The following is a 24733-nucleotide window of genomic DNA, read 5'->3' as shown; positions in this document are numbered from 1 at the left end:
CCCCATTTTCATAAATGTAAATATGAATTTGCCACTGGTACTCAAAACACATCAGACCCACAATCATTTCTGGGGGCAAAACAAAGCCCCTGACTCGATGTGATTTAAAAAAAAAGAAAAAAACAAACAAACAAACAAACAAAAAATCCCCCACAAAAAATAAAAACACACAAAACCCCCAAAACTCCAACCCCCTCCCCCCAAAAAAACCAAACCAAAACCAAGCTCATATTACAAAGCCAGGGTATAAAGCAGACTTCTAATAAATCATCCTTTCAGTGAATGTGTTGATGCAGTGACAATGCAATACTGGCTTAAGCAATTTTCTGTTAGGTTTGATATTGTTTAAAATTATCTATTTCTTACTAACCCCAAAATACATGTGATACTGTTTGAAGAATGTGCAATTATTTGGGTTACTTTCATTTCAGAGTCTCCAAGTCTTCAGCATACACAACAAATGCTGCTAGACATGCAATAATTTTGTAATCCATAAGTGATTCTCAGGGGAAAACAAACAAAATAAAGCAGGAGAAAAATGCCAATTCTCCAGCTCTACTTTTAGCTATGGTCAGAGAGTTGTTCACAAGTTTATCAGGAAGTATCTGATGTTTCCTGCTAAAATAAATAAAGCACCATTAAAAGAAATAAATACGCTAACACAAAAGCTATACTAACAACACTACAGTAACATACATACACTAACAAAAAGCCACTCTAGCAAATTTAAATAGCTCGTCTCCAAATTACTTCCCAAAGCTGCAGACTAACAGCGTTCACTGGCAAGAAATACAGTGTCCATCTACTTTGCTTATAATGAAATAAATCTGAATCAACTGAGTTACTTCAGGAAACTGATTTTACATCAGAGTAACTGAAGATAATTTGGACCAATACATTTTAATTGATGTCAGAATTGCTCTTAAAAAAAAAAATCTGTTGTAATCGGTAGTGTTGTGAAAAGAGCATTGATTTGTTATCAATCCCACTGAAAAATAAACCACTAGTGCATTTAACCTAGTGGAAATACATTGACATAAACCCAAAAATGCCCTATACACTCACTCCCCACTATTCATCCCTTCAGTGATAGCTAGACAAGAGGCTTAATCCTCAATTAAACCAAACTTGCTGCTTTCTCTGCTGTTTTGTAAATTATAAGAACAGCTTTCATTAAATCTCAAACAACAAGTGCTATGTGATCATCAGTGAAATGGAAATCCTCCTATTACTTTTTTAACAGTACAGGAACTGAGCTCCTCTGCCACAACTCTGGATACAGCATCTTTTGCTGGTAAAAGTCAAATGACATCCTATTGAAGAGGAGACTTTGGTTTCAAGAGACAAAGGTCAGCTTTGGTTGGGCACACCGCAAACGGTGTGTTAAGGAATCCTAAATTGGAATGTTACTGGGCTTTTTTGATCAGCAACAGAGAAAAGTCCCTCATCTCTTTCGTTTTCATCTCCCTACACAAGAAAAAGAGAGATGTGTCATACATACCGTCAAACTTCTCTGGAACAACGCAAGTGTCATCATAAAACTGCCTAGGTCCCTTTTCATACATACAGCCTGTAAGTTAAAAAGAGAGAGCTGTTTATATAAAAGATGCATGAAGAAAGAAGAGATCATGCCAGGAATCAGATTAATATCCCACATCCTTTACACACTGTCCAATCACAATATTTTGGCCTCAGTACAGGGGTGTTTAATTAATGTGTGCTTTCCCAAAAGACTGTTAATCTCTACCTGCAAAAATGAATAAGCACCCATTTTTTTTATGATTTGTTCTAAAATGTTTGTCTCATTTTTTGTTTGACTTTTAACCATTAGTTCCTGCGGGTCTTCTCCCTGCAGGACTAAAGAAGTATTACTTGGCATTTCCTCCTCGCACTCACAGAAGTCACCACCACACACTGCCCTTGATGTTTCTTCCAATTAGGATAATTTTGTAAATTTTTTTTTTCATTAGAAGATACTCTCTGTAACCCAGTAGTCTTTCTAGCACATTCTTTTGTACACTACTATTCCCTATTATGTTAATGTTTCCCTTTATCAGAACTGTGCTGCATACCAGTACTGGTGCTCTCTCACCAGTGCTACTTAGTGAGACAAAACATCTCCTCCTCTCCTGCCACTCTCTGACCCTTCTTTCGACTGTGTAAGTACTACAGAAGGTTTTTTCGTCATAATGTTGCAGTGTTTAGTTGGGCTGGTCTCCCACTGTGAACCTGAGGAGGGGGAGGCCCATCTCAAAATCATTTTTTCTAATATACTGCTTCCCGGTTCCAGAGGCCTAAAATTGCATATTAAAAAAACATTTTGTTTAATGTGCCCAGATTACCAAACAATTCAAAATGCTTTGTGTGACTGCCCTGTCCTGCCTGTTATTTACCACTCTATCTTTGTGCCATAAAGTTATCTATTAACTTTGTTCCGTATCTTTACTGAAAATGTTGAATAGCAACACTCCTGATATCAACTCTTAGAGAACTATAACAGAAACAATCCATTCAGAGATGATTGCTCAGTGACAGCCACTTATAGATCTGTCAGATGGCCAGGTCTTAATGTATTTAATGTGTACTTTATTGATATTGCTTTGTGCTAACTTCTTAATCAGAATGTAATGCAGAGGCAAACTAAATGCCATAGAAAGTCTAACTATATGATACAAGCATCTTTATCAATCAAACTTTTAATCTCAGCAAAGAATAGAATCAGATTTGACATGACCTTTATTCCATAAAATCATGTTGACTGATTTTCAAATACAGAAAACAAATATTTAGCAAATATCACTGATTTTCTATGTCATTCATAACAATTTTGCCACCGTCGACCTCCTATGAGTGCATAACATGGTTTTCCCGTATCTGTGCAATGATTAAAGCTCAAAACCTGTTGGCATTAGCCCTGCAGTGTGTGGATTTTTCCCTGATGTCTTTCAACTCCCTTATCAAGCTTCTATACTTCATATAATTTCAAATACCAAGACTGTTAGAAATTTCCATCTCCTGTTTCACCTTTCTCATTTGACAATACCTTCTATTTCTTTTTTTTTCTGCCTTTATTCCACCCCAGAAGCAGCTGGGCTTTTAGCCAGATGTGTTATCTTTCCAGTTATGTCTTTTCACTAGTGAATGAAGTCTTACTAGAAGGCTCTGAGTCACACATCTATCTGGATTCTCATCAATCTCAAAACAAAATTCCTCAAGTTTGTGAAATTTGACTCTTGGAAGAAAAACAAATCAACCCTAAACAAACAAGCAAAAAATAATATATTGACAAGACAGATACACAAAAACAGGGGAGTGGAGGGTATAACTTCTCTTTCAGTGGTCTTAATTCTGTTGGCCTTCTTATTTTTAATACATATAAAGTGCTTGTACTCAGAATTATTAATTTTGACAATTACCTAAGCTCTGCACTACTGAAATCACTGGGAGGTTTGGTACTAATCTCAATTTTGAGCCTAAAATGCAACAAAATATTGCAAAAATAATAACAAAAGAAAAAGCAAAAAACTTCCACTGAATTTAAAGTATAAAATGGATTACTTAAGACAGTTAAACTGAGCCTGTCACACCGATAGCCTGGAAAATATCACTTGAGCAGAATGGCTGAAATGGAAGTTTTTAAGCATCTCTTCGTTTCAACTGCTAGAGGCCTTTAAAAGCAGTGTAAGTTTATAATATAATTGCTTCTATCCTGATCAACCCATGGCACTAAAAGAAGCTACTAAAAAATCAGTGCATCAGAAACTCAAGACTGGAAAGGGAACGAAAGATGATGTGAGCCTTCCCAGAAGCAGAATTAAACCAGTGAACCCCAAATCCCCAGGCTTTTTAATTTTTTACATTTCTCTCATACAAAAGTGATACATAATAGAAAACTTAACTTCTGTTCTGTTTGGGTGAGCCAGGAAGCCTTCTTGCCTCATGTAAATGGAGTGGCAGCTAGGCACTTCTGAAAGGAGAACACGACAACGCAAGTCAAAAGACTGTCTGGAATTAAAAGTGTGCAGGTTATCAATGAGACAGGCTGCAGGCAGAATAGCAACAAAAAAGGATGCAAGTTACAGCGAGAAGGAACCTGTCAACAAACAGTCAGCATTTCAGAAGAGTACACACAAGGCACGGTGAAAGAGAAAATCATGATATGAGGATCCTAGACCCTATCTAACATAGGCACTTGAGCTCAAACCCTTTTGTAATAAACTTTGCTAAAAAGCTGACTCCCATGGCAATTTCATTTTAGACCATTTGCAGACCAAAAAATCCACACCACAGACCACAAATATTTTAAACCCTGTGCTTGTATATCTACCTTTGTAACTAATTCAACTCAACATTTTTAATCAACTATACTGAAAAGCCTGCCAATCACACTGGAGACTTATAAACTCTGCATTAACTCAAGGTATGTCAAAGTGAATTTAGATTAGGATATTGCTTTTTAGACTCCGGTGAAGGATTTAAAGGGTTAATGAAATTTTCTGTGATTGCTAAGCATTTTATCTACGAATTTAGATGTATCTGTGTCACTCTCCACTTGCACATCCTCAAACAAAAATGACACCTTGCCCCAAAAAATTACTGCGCATATTCTAAGTAAAACCGATATTTATTTGCTATTCTCCACCTCTACTCAAATCTACAAGAAGAATGAGAAAAACCAAACAGAACCAATGAAAATGGTGTTCTGTAAATGTCTCTTTTTCTTCCCCGTGTCTTGCACTGTCCCCAGGTAGCCACATCCTGTGCACAGGGACTTGCAAACAGTCTGCCCTTCTAGACCAGGTTTAACCCACTTCTCGGATATCAAAAGTTTTGCTTAACAAAGTCTATTTGATCTTGTGATAAACTCCTACCCTAAGCTATGCAATCTGTTACCAGTAACTTGTAACTGTTAAAGAGATGCAAACAGAGGTCGAAAGAGCAGACATTATTTTTCCAACACTGCCTACAGACCCTTTCAGACTGTGATTCCAAATTTCACTGTTCACTGACTAGTGATGAGTATCAAAGATTTGGCAGGATAAGAAAATGAGGTTTTACACTGACTTCACAAAACAAGTGAAACACAGGGCAGTAATAAAAAGTTTCCTCTAAAAGCCCATGGTCTCTCTTGCACATCTGTGCCAAACTCCTCATTACCTCCTCTCTCGATGAAACACTCAGTGCCTGCCTCCTCAGGCTTTGACAATCTCCAGTGTCTCAGGCAGCTATTCTGAGCAACCACAGGAATCAGTGACTCAGTGATCACCCGAGTCAAGTATAGCTCTACAGACTAGAAGTCAAGGCTACAAGCAGTGGTTCACCTGCAAGGAATCATTCATGTTTCCAAGAAGACTGCATTTTAAGGAGAATGGAAAAATCTACGTAAAAAAGAGGAAGTTGTAGAACTGAAACAGATGCTATTTTCTATTTTAGGTAAAAATTCTCTAGTATTGGCAGCAAAGCTCTTTTTGACTCATGAACTCCACTCCTGCAGAGCGATACAGCAGAGTATACAGAATAAAGAATTATGCACGCATTCAAGAAGTTGTCTTTTTAGCCAATTCAGGGTTTCATCCCCCAAGCTCCTAAGTCAAGTATAATTAACATCTGGAGTCTCTTTAAGGCAAGCATTGTTTGTACCAACATTACTTAATCTTCTGGTTAGCTTGTGCTTAAACAGCCCACAGAAGACTGAAAAATACAGCAAGGAAGAGTTTATTTCTCGTAAAGTAACTAGAGTCTTGTTATCCTAAAGTGCTATCAGTTAATTTATGACTATCAGAGTGGGTCAGACTCTAATCAAATTGTAGAAACATTTCCAAAGTGATTATTCAATCAAATGACTAACATGGTTAATTAGGAGCCATAAACATTGCTCTGAAGTTCATCAAAGTAATGACTTGCCCAGAAAAATTACTGCTAATTAAATTGCCTGCTGCTTTCATTTCTACCTTATCTAATAAAAAGTCCAACCAATGAAATTTAGTATTGCAGTTTTAAATTGTACTAAATGCTTGACTAAGACCCAGAAGTATTTTTACAGGCTAAGTGGAGCTACTTCAAAAGAAAACATTTTAGTGCAGAAATTACAGAGCAATTATATGTTTTCTTCTCCTTAAACCATTGTTTCAAGACAACAAATAAGACAGAAGCAGACATAAAATACTCCCAGGGCAAGATCCAAGTGTTTGAGGTGACTGATTTATGATCTGTTATCAATTTTTAGTGTTTGAAGAAAAATATGTCTGGATTTAGGACAAACAACGAGCTCATTTTAGACTGTTAATGAAGTAATTCTCATTGTAAGGTTGGATCCCTTTTAAAAAAGTCCCAAAACTAACTAAAAATATGGAAACATAAAAAAATTACTTATCCGTTACTATTAATTTGGAGTACTTAGAGGTCAGTCTTCATTGCTCCTCTTATTAACAGAAATGTAGCAGTCATCTTAAAACAATGAATATACCATGAAACCATTTTTTTCCTAATACGTGCTGTTTTAACATTACATGTAATCTAGACACTGCAGAAATGCCCTCTCATCTAGGACTCTCACAGAGGAAAATATTGAAAATAAGCTCTGCTGTGCCTCCATCAAAGTACATCCAAGCAGAAAAAGCCCAAACAGACTTCGTCAGGACAAGAAAAAGCTGCTATTGAATTTAGCAGTCACAGGTTCTAAGTTTCATTATCAAGTAAGACACTTGAGTGGTCCCTTAGTAAGGCAGTATTTCGTATTAATTATCATGTCAGAATGATAACAGAATAGGAAAAAAAAAGAGAGAAGAGGAGGAAGGGCTAGGTTTTCTCAGTTCTGTGTAACTCAAAGCAGGTAAGGAATCCTTAAATTGTCTTTTCTGACTGTTTTTAGGAGATAAGGACCAGACTTCAGACCCACAATCTCACCTAGCACAGAAAAAAACCAGAATTTCAGCCTGTGTCCTAATCAGGCTAGACATAGGGAACACGGAGCTTTTGCAGGCAAAGGGATGAAGTGACTGACTGTCTTCTACAAGGTGTAGTGACTGTCTTCTGAATGAAGCAGAGCAAAGCAGGAACTAAAACGTGAACCACGATTTATTCTTCAGCTGTTCCTGTTCCTGACCCTACACAGCCTTCCTAACTGAAGGACAGGTTGTTATGTAACACTCTAACTCTGAATTACTTTTTATTTCACTTTATCAACATTACCTGAAGATCTGGAGGCACAGGGCACTACCCATGTGCACACGACAAAGCACAGTGTGATACAGAGGTGTTGCATTACGTACGTGCATGTGCAGAGGGAGAGATGTGGAGACGGAGGCTTACAAGGCGTGTGCCATCTGAAACAGGGTGAGTAAGAAGTTAACTACCTGCCTGGGGTCACTCTTCATGTGGCAGCTCAGGTGAACACTACAGTGTACCGAGAGCAGCTGCCTTATTCAGGGAGCTTGTTAACAAGTCACTCAAGTTCGTCAAACATGCCTACTTCCCTGCATGCTTAAAGTGATAACACTAAAACTGGAACCTTCTTACTGTTTTCCTGCCTACTTTTTCTATTTACACTTTATTACCAAGTAATAAATTAAAAGTGGTTCCCAAAAGAAACTTCTCAAAGGAGCTGTTTCCCAAAACTCTCAAGTGACTCCAATGGCAGTCCCATAATTTAAACTTACACCCTGTCCTCCTTAATTCTTCTTTTGGTCTGAAAAGTAATTATGTGAGTTTTGGCTCCTATTTTATCAATTCAGAGTTTGTATATCTATACAGATAGACTTACATGTGTCCCTTGTGTTCCCACAGACATGCAGCACATACAGATTCTTTACCTTTGTGCTGTTGGGTACAGAAGGGCACACACAAGCCTCTCAGGCAGCTGGGACGAACCTGGCTCCCAGGTGTCACTCACACGCATCAACCTGACCCTGTGCTACACACTCTGAGAACACACCAGTCATCCCTTTGGTGCCTTACAGAGCTTCACAAAGTGCTTACTTGCACTTCTCGGCTGTTTGATGCAGTGGGACAGATTTTTACCAAGTGCAGAGAAAAAAGTAGCCTTTTAAAAATAAAATGTTCAAGCTAGAACGCATCATATTTTTGGCATCAAACTTAAAACATCACAATCACACTGCAAGTAACTTTTCTGTTCATGGATTTTTAAGAGCACTGACAAACTGTTTACAAAGGAGCACTTCATCCACCACTGAAACACATTTAGCTGCCTGGTGGAAAGCAGCTGTTTCCCACTGAGAAGCTCTGACCAGCTCAAGGATGAAGAGTAATACTGAAATCACCAGAAAACAGGACCTTTTTAGGCAAGAAAGGCAATTCTTCAAACTAGACTGCAACAAGTGCTAAGGCAGCACCAGGTATCACTAAGATAAATGCATGATCTATGTTTTGCAGGGAGAAGTACCAAATGATTGTTTTGGATCATGAAACCTAGAATTTTTTACACCTGCAGAATACATTTAGATTAAAACTCATAAGTCTCTCCAAAATGAGGCGTTCAGATAGAAATACTTGAACTAATTACAATGTCCTTATACAGGAATTGTTTAAGTGTCTTACACCACTCAAATGCTGGTGGATCCAGTTTTAGTTCAACCACCTTTAAAAGCACTATCCCCTCAGAAGCTATGTAATGACAACGAGCCCTACGAATTGGTAAAGTCCTGGTAATACAAAAGGCACTATTATTTTTTCAGTAGCAGGTTCAGCATGAGAAATGTAGATGCACTGAAGTTACAGGGGTGAAAACAGGCAACATCTACTCTAAAAAGTCAATCTAAAAATTAAGGAATCTTTTCCAAATCATGATGCAATTTAAAAACATTCAGGATGGAAGGTTTTATTCATCATTTTCTCTGTCACCAGCCTTTGCACCAGCAATCAGGGGAAAAAAAAAATCTACAAGTATCTGCACTCTTAGATATACACAAACACTTCCTTCGAGAAAATAGCTAACTAAAATTTGTTAAGTTTAATTTCTTATACCTCACTTGACAAAAACCTACCAGAGAATTAGATTTGGCCCCACCAGCTCATGTCTAAGTGGAATTATTACAAACATAGAGAAAAAAAATCTTAAGCAAACAGCTTCCTTTCCACAATTTTGGTTTTTAGATCTATGACAACATCTAATGCATTTTGTGAGACCAGATGTCAACAGCCTGTCTAGGCGATGTGTAACTTTTTATACAGCAGAACAGGAAAACAAAGGCTCATACATTCAGTTCTGAATTGAAATTCCACATGGAGCTGATCTTTTGAGCATACTTTAAAATCATGTATTTGCTTTTATTAACCCCAGTAACTGTAAAATATATCTTAAACATCACTCTCTTTTGAATTCAACAAAAGACAGCAGTATTTTCTTTCTCCCTTGCTCCTTTTGTTGGTAATCTTACTGCAAAAATGTCTGTGTTGCTTTTTCTCCCCCACCCCATCCCCTGCCTGTAAAATTGAAGTTGGACAAACACTGCACGGCTGAAGTGACATATTTGAATGGAATTCAGACCAACCAGTTCCTGTTTATGTTTCTGATTTGAGAATGTAGCCTTCTCATTCACTATACATTAGAAACACACCAAGGCCATAAATGGTGTCAGGTTGCAGGCAGGCAGGGCCAAGCAGCATTAATCATTACTTTAAGGCAACTGGCAAAGGCAGCAGCTGAGGGAACACTACACCCTTCAGCTTCACATAAATGGACATTCCAGGGTTTGGCGTGTGTGGGTTGGCTTTTTTTTTTTTTTTTCCTTTCAGCATCCATTTTATGAATGAAACTTCAGGCTGCACAGAGTCCATTCATATAAAAGCTATGCTCACAGTGCTCAGTCTCTCGGGATCAATCGGTCTTGGGCAAGGCTGATGTGATTGGTTTAAGGCAGGCTTCAGCCTTCCATTACTGATTTAAAATGCAGCCTGTGTCCATTTGACCTGCGTTAATGCACAAAGAGTAAATCCAGACTGCGCTCTCAATCCTCAAATCAAATCATTAGCCAGTGCCACTTACTGTAACTGTAGATTTACAGGATATTTATCCATTTCTTTGAAAAACAGGGACTGCAGGACAATTTTTCAGATCATATTGTCTGCTTTGAAAGCAAAAATACATGTACAGTCTCCTGCCTATACACTCCCATTAACTTGGTATTCAGGTTTTCCTTTGCCCATGAAGATAACATTACAAAATGAATTCTATTCTAACTACAGATTTATTTCGGACAGAATTAGTGAATAGAGAAAATCAGCTAGATTGGAAGCAAGTAAAAAGTTAAAATTCTGCCTTTCATAGCAAAGTTCTGAAGTCCAGGTTTTCCAAGTTCCCCCCTCAGAAGCTCTTATTGTCTACGATCATACCATCCAACAGCAGATTTGTTTACGTATTTTTAGAGCAAGTGCAAAGTGCAGTGCAGATTAACTACCGAACAAAATCCATACTCATTCACTGAAGCAGCACAGCAAAGACAAGCTCCTGAAACACAAGGATGAAATATTTTAAACTACAGGGAAAACTGCAAATCTACAAATGAGGAGGGGAGACTTCTTAAACTGAAGGGCAAAATCCCATCTCTTCTCCCCTCTTGCCTTTATGCCATCCAGATTTTCATTCAGAACAATTGTACCTCTGCATAAAAGAATTTTTTTAAGGCCATAAGGAGATGCAGTTTTGTGATGTGTACACTAAAGCACCATATCCAGGAAAAGGATGGAGTAAGTTCTGTTTCACAGAGGATTTTATAAAACTGTGTTCAAAAATACTGCAAATTTTTGCAGCCTGACACAACAACAATAACAAAAAGAAAAGGAAAGGAAACCCAGAGAAAATTAGAGGAAAAGATTATGCAGCTGGAGGATTTATAAACAAGATCCAAGATCTCAACAAGCCACACTGACAGAGCATCCATGCAAACCATCTACAGAGATTTAGAGGTGGTACGTTAATATCAAGAAATTGTTTACGAAGAGGTGTAGCTACGAGCAAGGCAGTGGAACTGATCAAAGAGAAAATTTAGGCTTATGATCAAGAAATATTTCTTCACTGTGAAGTGTATTTGTCTGTGAAATAAACTCCCAGGGGGAAAATTATAGTAATAATACTTAGCACTCACACAGCTCTTTATGTTTTCAGAGCACTGTACAAAAATTAACCAGTATAATCAAAGACAGTAGTAGAAGCACCATGAGTTGTGTCACTTTAAATGCTGCATTGGTCAAAGCACTAGACAATATCCTGGAAAAAGCAAACCTGCACTGAACTCTGACTGACGGCTAAGATTTCCTTTTTCTCTTCGTATTAACATCTCCAAATGTCTAAACTTTGCCTTCAAAAGTACAATAGAATATCCAACTGTTGTTTAAAAAAGAAATGGAAAAAAGAAAGGCAATCTGCAAAAATATATACTCTAAAGAAATAATTCTTTTTTCCCATTGAAATTTCAATTCAACACTTTCCTTTATGCTATTCTGCAAACTTCCAAATTTAAGAATATTTCAGCTGATGCTTAGAAAAGAATGTGCTATAGGGACCTTTTCCCACATAAATATGCATTGATTTGCTTTCAAGAAACACCACTTCATGTATTTGAAAGGACTTGTGCATTTTATTCTGTTCCCAATCATTAGAATGCTAACAACATTCCATATAGGAGCAAACTTAGGAAGTTAATGTGTCACAATTAAAAACTTCCTGCACAAACCTGATACATTTGCTGCAAATGAATTATGATACAGCCTTTTGCTTTGGCACTGTTGCCTTCAGTGCACAGGTCAAAACTGTTTGGGGAAGGGAGAGCCATGCTGTAAACAGCTTTACAGGTGGAGGCCCTGCTTAATTTGTTACAGGGGCTGGAAGTTGTGTACTTAATGAAGCAGAAGTTCTCAAGAAAGGAAAAGATAATACAGCTGAATGGTCAATTTTAGGCCCCAACAAAGCCCATTCAACCCCCAACGAGGTTTTCCAAAGTAGCCACATTATTTCTGCCAGAGTTTTGGTATTATGCACTTCTTATTTTTATTGTGCCTACACTGAGATCCTAATCTGATGTTCCCATACTTCTTCACCTAGAAATACAAAGAAAGTCCCTAGCAGCTATGCTTTGAACACATGTAGTACATAATGTTCTTTAAAAATTATCCAGGTCTAACTGGGTACCCAAAATAAACAGGTATATATATCTGATGTGTCTCTCTGCCTACGCTTGTCTCTCAACAGAGGGGCAGTTTCCCATCCATTCTCACATGCCAACACAAGGTATTTATTGCTTGTGAGGCTTAAAGAATACAGGGATGAGCTTTTCAGAAAGCTAGACATGGAGGCTAATAATTTTGTCTGTAGAGTTTGTTCTTTAAGTGATGTGATTAGTACCTTGGATGAAAATTTTGTGACACGGAGAGAATCAAAATTTTCTAAGGTCCATTCAAGCTTAGTAATCATGAGGCTACTGTGAAATGAAACGCCGAGAACAGATCTGCTAATGCTTCTAACCTGCTTGGGAAATACTGAATCTATCTAGATTTCAACACAGAAATTCCTGGCTATCAGTAAGAAGCATATGCAAGCCATAATTCCTCCTCTACTTATCTCTAGCACCACTGTATGACAAATTTCAGTTTCCAAAGACATGCTCACAAAAATTTCCCAACCAAAATAACTATTTTAAGTTGGCAAAACAAAATATGAGACGTAAATTTAATAATTTTTCATTTTAAAACTTTAGTATTAATTCATACACACATAGCTAAAGTCATATCTTAGTATATTTGCACCCACTACATTATGCAGGAAGGATCAAGCCTGTGAAGATCCTGCTTAAAAATAAAGCCCAGAATAGACTAAGTATATCAAATTTGGCCTTTTTATTTAAGTACCTGAATACATTACCGAATTCTAGAAGTGCTAGCTGTACAGGAATGCCCACTATTAGGCCTTGTAAACAAAGATTTTGGGAAGCTTTTTGGAGTATATTCATTAATGATGCAAAATCTCAAATACGTCCTTGGCTGCATCTTTGTGCATAAAGTTGCTAGATATACTACCAAGTACTAAATATATCCAACTGTCAGCCATGAAAAAAAACCACCAACTGTGGCAGAAAATGTCTGATTGAACATACATGATGCACTGTGACTTCTAGAAGTGTGGATAGATAAGGAAGAGACTCGACTCTGTTGACATTTTTCTTTATCCATTATCTCAAACATTCTGCAGTAGAAATTACATACCTGCAATTACAATTACAACTAATTGATCTGCCATTTCCCATGTCATAATTAATGTCATGTTTTAATAGAGTTTTCATTCACCAGCTTCCCTCAAAGTATAAAAGAATAGTGCACAAAAACAACAAACTTTTATGAGGCTGTTTCAAAAACATCCCAAATGGAACATCTTGGTGCATTACAATGAACTTTTTAAATATGCTTCTATATTTTTATCTGAGCTGCAATAAAATACCATGCAAAAAAAGACTTTTCACCAAGGCATTCCTCCTTCTCTGAACATCCATAGGTGAAAAATGAAATCAATGATTCAGTGTCAAATAGATTATGTTTCCTAAGGGGTTATTTAATGTACTCTTAGCAAGGATGGAAAATGATGGTTCCTAGAGAACAGATGGTAACAAGACAAAATATCAACAGACCACAGTTGTTGACTGCAATTTATGGAGTGTACAGATGTGTCAACTTAAATGCAGTGATTCTGAGGCCAATAAAAGTACTTCCTGATACCAACAGATTAATTTTTCATGACCACTTGTTACACAGCTATTACATTTTTAAAAACTAATCATTCATCTACAGAAGAAACAACAATTTTGCTTGAACATCATTACTATAAAGTGGAATTGTTGTTCTTGATGGCACAAAAAAACCAGGCATGACAGGAGTGGATAAAAGTTTGTACATCTTCCTTTCAGAATTAAATTTACTGGTTTTTTTCCATAAAGAATATTCCAAAGAAAGATGAATGCTAGCAGCCAACCCAGATTTAAAGTAATAGTATGCAATAAGAAGATCCTACTTCCAAGCCAAATATGAAGCACGTTTAAAGGGCCTTTTTTTTGCCTTTCATTTAGCAGAACAAGTAACAATGCTCGTGAAGGTTGCAAGGGACTGGCAGTGCCTGAAACTCCAGTCCCCAGTTATTATCCACTGCCACATTAACTAGGCAGTCTCTCCCATGCTGCTCTGTAAGATCAGAGATACACAACTGTCAAAGCCACATATCTCAGATCCTTCATCAATGAATAGGTTGAGTTCTAGATCTGATCCTTGTAATGTGAACTCCTTTTTGTCCTGTCTTACATTTAAACTTGGAGAAGTATTTTAGCCCTGGTCCCTTTCCTGCATAAGCCTAACTCAAATTTACCTAAGGACTGGTTCTTTGCTTGTCAAGATTAAGAAAGCAAAAAGCATCTCTACTTTCCAAATTCCCCTGTTCTAAAATCAAGATCAACTCTATAACAAGCACTTTACATTAATGCTAATACAAAATACCCCACTAAATAATGTTAAATTAGCTACAGAAAAGACAATAAAAAACCGTTCTACACTGTATCAAATTGCAAGATAGTTTGTCAGGAGCTAAAATTTCAAAGGAAACTTCAACTCAGTTGCCATGTAGCCTTTGGGAAATAAACTGCAAAAGCATCTTGCCAGAGGCTGAACCAGCAGGAGAGCCCTGGGTGTACAGCAGCACCCAAAACAAGAGGGAGTCAGACAAAAGGCAGACAGGGGCACCCATTCCCACTGCACAACTCAGCATGCATGTGTACGAAAGCAATCTATCCTACTCCAGAAACATGGCTGGGACATGCTGAAATCCCTCCTTTTCAACAGTGTGGCATACACGAAGCAGGACACAGGCAGAAACTGAAGAGGAGCTGCAAAAATCACACTAAAACTGAAAAACATGTTTTGATCGCATTGTCTTGGCTCCATACCAATCAACTACTTATCTCACCTAGCCCACTTCTATGTGTTTTAATTTCTCCATACTAGTTTTGTAGCTTCCTTCTTTCCATCTTTCTTCTCCTTGTTACTTGGTACTCATTACTAAACTCATTTTTTGCGTCCCTAATTCTCTCTCTTTTCCCAAGCATAATATAAATATTATGTTTAAATCGTGTCAAACATTTACAATGTTATTCCCTTGATTTATTTTTCTATCCTTTCTATTGCTTATCTTTTCTATTTTGATCAGAAGTTATTGAAAGCAGGCTCTGCCACTACCTTCCTCTGTTTTGTACTGTCTGTAGAGCAATAAGGCTCCATTCCAGTTGCCTTATAAGCACAATCATAATAAACATTATTAATAGCAACAGTGTATTCTCTACATCAGCAACCTGGCATCACAGATTATGTACCTCCACAAAACACAGCAGTATGCACAAACTGAGAAGCTGACACCAATTTGGCCGATTCTTCTCCCTCATTGGTTTTATAGCTGTATAAACCCCACTTCAGTGGAGTTCCTCCTGATTTAAAGTAAAGCAAGCAAGAGGAGAAAGAGTCCTCTCTTTCTGGCAGACAAATGAAAGAGCTTGTAAAATGAAGCGCACAAATTCAGAGGTCAGAGACAAGATAGTACAGAACAAGTTCCCTCTTAACAAAGCTCAGTTTTGTACCCTTGACTTTCTTCTCTAGCTTCTTTAACCTGTGCACTTTCTGGACATAAGAGTTCTAGAAAATGAAATCCTTTAAAGAGCAAGCATTGGTGGCACAAGTCACATGGTACTACGTAGCAATCTTACTACTTTTTAAGCTAGCTCAGACAAAATTTGTGAGACTTAAGCATCAAAAGAGCAAGTTTCAAGTCATACAACCAAAATATCAATAGCACTGGCTTGGACTCATTTATTCCTTTACTATGCAGAACTAAAGGAGAGTCTCACCTACCTGAATCATATGCAAAATCCCTAGGTTCCTGTTTAATCATCAGAGGAGGGGGGAAATTTTGACTGGCTGCACTGCCAACCATAGCGTTGTGTTCATAAACTGGATCGTGGTACTCCTGCTTAAAACCTTGAGGCGGGAAAGGGATGTTTGGTTCAGACATCTGGCGCTGATATATTGGACGTCCTTCCCTTGGCATTGGAGGCAAAGGTGGGAAAGAATTGCAAGGTTCAGAGAGCTGGCGGCGAAATCTAGGACACAAGTTAGAGAGGTCATGTAAAGGACTTGAGCTACATTTCATTTCCCAAATGGTCATTATTAGTGGCTGCAACACTTTCTCAGTAACGAACATTTTGCTTACAATCATGCCAAGTGCTCCCATCAGGATCACTTGCATGGCTGAACACCAACAAGCAAAGAAACAAGAATCCCACCTATTAATACCAGCTCTAAGACCTGTTCCCACCACATCCTCTTTGCTTTCATTATCTTCTCTCAACAGAAGAGACAAACAGGAAATGCACCAGCTGCAAATCAGTAGAAAGACTGACATTCTACCACAATAACACGAAGGAGGCGTAGGTAGAGTTTTCTGCTCTTTCACAAGTGTTACCAACATATTGCTGGTACTCTAATTTATTCTTACCCATTTTACTGTTATACAAAAACCATTCCTGACCACAATAAACACATTTTGAATAGAGTATTGTCTGCTCTAACATTTGGAAACATTCCAGGGTAAAAGTCCACTGTTCTGTCCTCTCAGGGATAGCGCCATGAGAGATCTACCTGGCAAGGTTGGCACTGCATTTCAGCTGTAATGGGAAGGGAACGTCAGCATCCCAGGAAGAGGAAAGGGTACAAATTTCTGCCAAGAGAAAGAATTACCCTCCTGCCTTAACTTTTTCCGTTAGTCATTTCTACATGAAAGTAGTAATCCATACAAGCCACACTGCCATTCACTACTCCCAAATGCTCTTCAGTAGGCATAAACTCAGATAATTCAGTTTTAAATTAACTTCATTTACATGCAATGAAATGAAGAACCTGTGCTTGTTGTTTCTTCCCTAAATCCCATCTACCCTACCAAAAAGGCCTGAAATGTAATCACTTGGATGTCTGCAGGTTCAGAAGCATACAGAAGAATACAAGGATGCTATTTTCCCACCACGCCCTGATGAACCACATGAAGTCTTCTTGCAGATTACCACAGTAGTAACCACCACTGTAGTAATACTGTGTCTGCACTAACCAACAGCAGAGCGACATTCTTGCAAGAAACTGCTTACTACTCCTGTTATAGCATATTGTAAACAAAATACACTTAAAATAAAAAAAAAAGTAACCTGTGCCTTTCTCTGGAAGCTTCTCACTGTCACACTGAAAAAAATGAAGACCTTATCGTTCCTGAGTTTTCTGGACTTTGAATTTGAACCAACTTTGGTTCATGCAAGCGAAACCAGACTTTTAGAGAAAACTCTGTGAGTGAGGAACAATGCAGGGGTTTGATTGCATAAGCAATACAACCCTTGGCTATCAACTCATAGGTAGTATATGTTTCTGAAACAATTTAAACTCTACTACCATCTGTCATAATACTGCTGTAACTTGGTCTGACAAATGTTTGCTCTCATAGTTTAATTACAAATACTGTGGGAACTACAGAGATAGAAACTATTACAATGTAGTAGTGGAGACAAAATTTATTTTCGAAATGTTGCTGTAAATAATATAATTTTTGCAGTAGAAGGAGTACTGCACTGCTACATTGGGTTTTGCAATTCCACCTACACCTGCAGAAAATAAACTTAGAAACTCAAATATATTATGAAACAGTTAGGCTGACTGGCACTGCATTCATTTCCCTCTTTTCCTTTTTTCATTAGCCAAAAAAAGAAGCAGAAATTATCATTAAGAACTGTCAAGGAGTGAATCAGAAAATTGCAACTTGAAGATAAAATAAGAAACAGGCTCACTCACAAAGCCTCAAAGGAAGTTAATAATACTTGTTGTACTGGAAGCTTTGTATGGAATCAAGCCATTTGTTTATACAAGTGGATTTGTTTCCTGTTGGTACTTGTTAGGACCACTTATCATTCATACACTCATGCTCTGTATGAAGATGTATGGGCTATATGGACTAGATACTAATGCTATCTTATGCCACCAATACATGTTCCAAAGAAATGTGCCCTGAGTTATAGATTCACATATGAATTCACATAGGTAAGTCATTTGTTTAAATGACATTTTCTAAATACACTCATTGTAGTAGCATATCACCCTGTAAATCAGGAAGATTTGAATTTCATGAAAATATAAAGTACATGTTTGCTTCAAACACAAGATTCAAAATAAATAAGAAAATGGGGGAAAATACCTTCCACTGCAATTGTACTTTTTTAAAAAAGGAGAAAAATAATTTTTGTTTTGCTTGAGTCAGCAATTTTGGACTTCACAAGAACACGTGATGTTCTATTACAGAAGGGAAGCATTTGTGCAAAATGCCCTAAAGAACATGAATATCAAAGACAGGGGTGAGGTGAGGTGGAGTAAAGCAGAAATCTTGTAAAGAGCCTACAAAGCTTGTGCAGGGCAAGTGTTATGGGTACAGAAATTACACTAAGATGTATACAAATATCTACAAATACTCAAGTTAGGGTTGACATACAGGTTCAGTATTCTCTTTACAACTTCCTTTAAAAAACAAGATTTTCTGTCATCTGAAAAATCTTACTACTGCTCTCTCCACATAACCTATTTAGCTTCTGGAGATTTCAGTCTCCTGTCAGCTTGACTTTGGTGTATATACAGAAACACATTTATCCATCATCCTGTAATCAAAACTGCTGCCCGGCTTCACTGGGGGCCTGCGTGCTTAGATCACAGTCCACAGCTGAAGAGATGATGGTGACTATGGCAGCTGAAGGGGTCTATTCAGTGTTTCTTCACCTCCAGAAGAGCTTGTAGAGAACCTTGGGTGGTATTTAAAGCTATCTCAGCAGAGCACAAAACAGCAATATTAACCTTAGCAACCTCCTTCAGATGTGATCTGCACAAATCCCTGGAGGTAACAGCCTTTATTAGAGCAGAAGCATGCAAATCACACTCCCAACAACTGATTTTCTTTTCAAGTCTTTCTTAATTTGATAATGTTTAAAAGGTAAGTTGAGTTTCTCACCATATATGTATATATCTTTACACACCGCTGGAATTTTAAATGTTCAAGAGCAATCACACAACAGAGCAGACAAAAACAGGTTCATGCAATAAACAGCTGCATGGGTCCCTCACGTTTCATGTTTTACCTGTGGTCCATAGGGAAGCTGTTGTCTTGAATGGACTGGGATGGAGGGAGATGGGTAGGGAAAACCCGGTCAGGTTTAGGAGTCTGAGCTGAGTTTGGGGAGGCATGGTGCAGCGGTGACACAGGAGTGCTGGATGGCGTCGGTGGGTTGGAGGGCCTCATTCCCACTTGTGGTTTCTGATCATAGGCACTATTAGTAAGGCAAGGGAAAAGCAAGTCAGGTTATTGCTTCAGAATAAAAACAACCAAAAAACAACATAGCATCTACATCCAGAAAAAATCCCCCCAAGTGTAACATTTATAAGCTTTTCATTACAATCAACTTATTAACCAGTATGGAGCAGAGGAATTCTCTACTTTACACTGAGAAGAGCACACAACAAATCATGCTAGAGACAAGTGTTTCAGCACAGCATTTTCTTCTCTGGGGTAAAGAAATGTATTTTTAAAAGATTCAGTCTTACAGTGACATTCTAACAGGAAGTATACAAAAAGTAGAAGCACCTGGACCAGAGCACAAAGAACTGGCACCGCCTGCCAAGACTTTTTTTTTAAAGCTTGCACAAAACACAAAGTGAGACAGTAAAACAATACAGCTAGAGGGAAGGGATCTGACCTAGAAAAACAATGGTATGCTGGCTTAGCTACCCACACTAGGATGTCAGCAGCCTCTACCGACAGGGTTTTTTTACTCCTCTCTCTCAAAAATAAACTGCTGGTCCCACAAATACACAGATGCTATTTTTAAAGGTGTCTCAAACCAGTAATGGACTTGAGAAGACTTCGATCATCCCTCTTTCTAAACAGGAAAAATGCAGACATTAGGCATACAGTAAGCACAAGCTTGCATCATTTCCTATGTCAGGTTCTCTAGCATCCATCAAATCCATCAGTGGATTAATTTGAGTTTTAAACCAAAATCACTCCTTTATGACTGGCAGAGGTGCCACTCTTTTTCTTTTTTTTTTTTCCCTCTTCATATCCAGAAAGTTAAATGTAAACGCTTTAAGTGCTAACAGTTTTGGTAGTATGTCAATAAGAAATCCTTCAGTGCTGACACTAAAGGAAAGAGTGACATGAAAATGCAACCAAAATAAAGTCAATAAAGAATGAAGAGGTAACAAGCCCCTCCACCACCTATATATAAAAAAAGCTTTTAATATCTATGCCTATAAAATAAGACAACTTGCTTTTGAATAAATACCAAAGATGCAGAGCCTAATGAAATACTGTTTGGAATTGTAATCACTCATGAATATACACATGCAACATGTGCAAAACTTGTCAAATACCTATGTGATGCTCAGACCTGCCAGTCTCTCGCCTGTTACACAGATCTCTCTATCCTAATATGCCTAATGCATTTTGAAAGTACTTTCACTACAACTTGCAGAAAACAAGACACTCCTTCCTTTTATTTCACGCTTGCACCCTGGGTTTTTAAACTCTGGCTATGTCCCACGGAGGAGGAATGGAGAATATGCATTTTGATGAAAAACACTGCTTTAAAATGATTATGTAAGTGTTTGATACAACTGTAAACAAATCCATCAGTGTTCATCAGCTAAATGCATTATCTCATCAGTCTGTTATCTGCTGAAGAGGTAAGTTTTATAAGATCTCTATTATGGTTTTATTACTCTTTAGTCATTCCTCATTCAAATCAGCAGTTCTCACTGCAAACATGCTCCTGGATTGCTTTACCTGACATTGTACAGGCACTTTTCCCCATAACTGAACTTGAATGGCTGCTCTTGACTGCAAGTGGAGCCAAGTTCCGAACATGGGCTATGGGGTTCCTTCTTGATTTTCACAGGGAGACCATGAAAAGCCACTGGAAAGAAAAAGAAAATGTAATTAAAACCCAAGTACAATATTAACAATTAGTTCTCTCAAATAAGCTAGACACTTCTAATTAAACACATAATTAATTAAACCATTGTAATACTAAAAACAATATAGAAAATAAACATTTCAAATATTTCTTTGGATGTCAACTGAAAAACAGACATCAGAGATCCTTTGCATTGGCTATTTTCACTTTTACTGTTTAATAGAATGATGGCCAGCATCCCATCTCATTAGCAGGAAAATAACAGCCCACTTATATTTGGCTTAACTACTGTAAATGTTGTCAGAGGCAAAATACTTCCCAGGCACCAAATGTTTCTAAGTAATATCAGTGAGGTAGCTTTTAGCTATAAATGCAATCATAGTTCACTTTAAAAAATGCCACACAAGTGACTACAAAATAAATTTCTCATATATCAGCCTTAAGTAAAAGATCAGGAATCTTTTTTGTCTCACAAAATGCCTGAAAATTTGCAGTGGAACTCTTGAAAGTGGATGATTACATGTGCCTTTAATTATAAGTAACATCTGAAAAAATTTTCAGAAGAAATGGCTTCAGTAATTTTTCTTAGAAATAAACAAGACAAAATCCTAGCTTCATCAAAGTCGGAGTAGATGTGATAGAGACACAAATTGAAAAAAAAAATCATATTTTTTAAAAACTAAAAAAAAAATCCAGAGGGGATGTGACAGAAATTCAGCATTAATTAGAAGCACAAGTTGGTCTGTATTAATAAAAAGGCCAAAGGTAAAGACAAGGTTAACCAGCAAATTAGTTTTAGCCAGACAACTTTCCTTCTCTCATATCCAACCTTAACCAAAATTAAAGCAGAAGAAAATTCAAAGTTCACCTGACACTGACAAACCTAAGTGGCTAGGAGGACAAAGGACTAAAAGACAGATATGTAAGAGCCTGAAAACACACGTGTTAAGTTTTAAATAAAATGAGGTTGAAAACAAATTTTTGAACTCTGAGATGCCTAGAATTCGGAGATCAATTTTATCACTGATTTTTGATGTTGTCACCAAAACACCATAGTTTGAACATCACATTCTAGACTGATACAGACACTTGCATCTCCATGAAAACTCAGTTCCTGACAGAGAATCTCAGCACAAAATCAGGTCATTATTATATACTGTCAAGTAGCATCTTGCCCTTTTCTCTCGCACCTGAACTTAGGAAGGACAATTTGATACAGACTGTATATTTTCTGATACTAATGCACCTGCATACACATGCCTGTGTCCGGTGGGGAGATAAATGAAACACTGTGTAAGAAATGAGCATCAGAATCAATAAATTCTGGCATTGTAAGATCTGGATTCCAGACTCTTGTCATGGGTTTTCTCATGGTTGGGCAATGTTCACAGAACTCATTCCCAAACAGACGCTCTCTCATATCCTATTATATGACAGCTTCTACTACTGCCTTTCAGCTGAGAGATCTGCAACATAACACTGTTATTTTGACACATATTTTCATAAAACTTACAAGAATTCTCTCTAAAACTGCTATTCAGCTATTATATTTGGTGGATAGTAGTGAGTTAAGTGGAAATATTAGAAAGGAGAAGCAGACAGTAAAACAGGTACGCAAATGCATACTCACACCACAGTAACTTAGGAAACAGAGATGAGAAGTGATGAACATCACAAGAAAAGAATTCTTCCTGAATAAAACTGAATTTCCACTAAAAAAAAGACCACATGAACTTCTTGAAAAAATATTCTCAAATATGGAAAAATATGGCAAAATACAGCCCAGTCGGCTTTCCACTGTAATCGCAAAGCAGGCTGACATCCAGTAGTTTGTTCCAGGACGTTGCTAGTGAACTTTTACTGCTGACTCTCCTTTGCATGCCTTGGTCAAGTAACATACACCACACATTAAATGTGTATGGTGGGCTCCACAACTCTGGGACAGTGGTTCTGATGCAAACGTAGGCAATCTTTTTGACTTGAATCAGAAAATTAAAACAAAAATGCAAAAAGACTCTTTTTTAAGGCCAGTATCACATATTTGCACAAAGGCCACATGCTGCTCTATTTTTTTTATTTTTTTTTTATTTTTACTTTGCTACTTCCTCAGAGTTAATCTGTTATGAAAAATTACTTCCCTTATTTATTTTTAAATAACGGGAGTACAGAGACTCCCACACCACAGCCCTGTGCGGAGAACTGGCTGGGTATTTCATCACAGCGCTGAGAGCCTGAACGTCTGCTAACAGGCAGTTTTCCAGCTCACTGGCACAGGCACAAGTGAAAGCAGCACATTCATTTTGTGCAATTTGCTTTACCTTCCCACATGGAGTTGGTGCATGTAAAAGGCTGTTAAGTACTAAATTATTCCTTATCAAATCACCATCATCTGGAGTCATGATCAACACTAATTAAATTACTTTCACTGAACACGGCTCCAGCCTGCTGCCTCTACTGCGAGGTACGTTTTGTTTTGCTTACTGTACAGTCCTAGCAAGGTACAGGGCACAGTGCTAGAAGGCATCAGTGCTGTAGTTTTAATTAGAGTTTACCTCACCTTTCTCCCAGCTTTATAAGCGAGGGTAAAGTGTATCAAATCAAGTAGGTTAACACCTTCATTTCATTTAGGGAAAGCATTACAGTCCAAAGTGATTTTATATTAGATCTTTATCTTAACTACGGCCAGAAAGATAATGTAGCTGTAAAATTTAAAGCCTTCCTCGGGCAGTCCCCTGACACAGTCACCAAGCTAAGCTTTATCTGTAACTCCTTAAGTGTTCACTTTTAGAGGCAAAAAGGAAAAAAGATAGCCTGATAAAAATACTTACTGCATTTTTGGGGGTCTTTCTTGAAGGCTACTCAACCTTTCAAACAATCTTAAGTGTGGTTGAAGATGACAGACTTATTCCAACAATAAAATTTCAAATGTTCAAAGCAGTTCTTCTATCATCACTGAAAACCCTCCACCCGTCACTTTTCATTTTAGCGTGACACTCATTCTACAGTGCATCTATTAAAGCAGATTTTAAACATACACTGTTTTGCTAAACTGGATTTTATATTATGTTTTCAATCCACTTTCTTTTAAGGAGAGCAGTGTTGCTTATTTATACAATCTAATCTTAGTGCAGCATACCAAGCTACCAACACATTCAAATTAACAAAATGACATTTTAAACAACCAGCTCCTCATCACTTCTTTCTTCCTGATGGCAAATTCATTTTACTTAACCTCAGAACAGAGTCTCAACCCTATTAAAGTAAGGGTACTCTGCCTTACTAATGATCTTATTAAGAAGTGACCAAAGGCCAAGATTTCATCCCGAGTGATTACTTACAGATAACTACCTCCAAACTTGAAAGGCAAACAATCTTACAACGTGTATTTAGATGAATGGCTTCAACACCTCAGCTACTGGGGAAAGTCAGGCTTATCAGTATCAGAAAGGACTCGACCCACAGACCCTGTCTGGAGTTCCTCTGAAGCCAACACACAGATATAAGGCAAGCAGAAGGACTGCTACCATCTGTAGCAAATTCATGAAGGTATAATACATTACTGCATGCATATTCTCTTTGTAGAAATATATCTATATCTGGACAGTAAAAGGGCTTGAATATTACACATAATGTGCTGTTGTATAGACCTATATTTTATACAAAGCAATGATTTCATCACAAAGTAAACTTACATAGAACGTGCA

The 24733-nt window shown here is 37.6% G+C and overlaps 1 protein-coding gene across 4 annotated transcripts in view; it reads right to left on the bottom strand.

The window, feature by feature from the left end:
* Positions 1 to 24733, bottom strand: part of ETV1 (ETS variant transcription factor 1) — a 65763-nt gene that overhangs the window by 11317 nt on the left and 29713 nt on the right. For 3 of the 4 annotated variants that reach the window (XM_027723219.2, XM_027723220.2, XM_027723223.2), the window contains 5 exons: positions 20900 to 21029; positions 19197 to 19385; positions 15892 to 16139; positions 3899 to 3967; positions 1502 to 1570 (listed from right to left, as the gene is read on the bottom strand). In XM_027723219.2, coding sequence (XP_027579020.1) covers positions 1502 to 1570; positions 3899 to 3967; positions 15892 to 16139; positions 19197 to 19385; positions 20900 to 21029 — 705 coding nt within the window. The remainder of the gene's footprint in view (positions 1 to 1501; positions 1571 to 3898; positions 3968 to 15891; positions 16140 to 19196; positions 19386 to 20899; positions 21030 to 24733) is intronic. The other variant, XM_027723221.2, reaches the window with a different exon arrangement.

The sequence above is a fragment of the Pipra filicauda genome, unplaced genomic scaffold (genome assembly GCF_003945595.2).
Source record: "Pipra filicauda isolate LSUMZ 115617 unplaced genomic scaffold, ASM394559v2 scaffold66_size7647185_pilon, whole genome shotgun sequence".
NCBI lineage: Eukaryota > Metazoa > Chordata > Aves > Passeriformes > Pipridae > Pipra > Pipra filicauda.
Note: the sequence above shows the minus strand (reverse complement) of the source record. Positions and strands in the feature narration are given on the sequence as shown.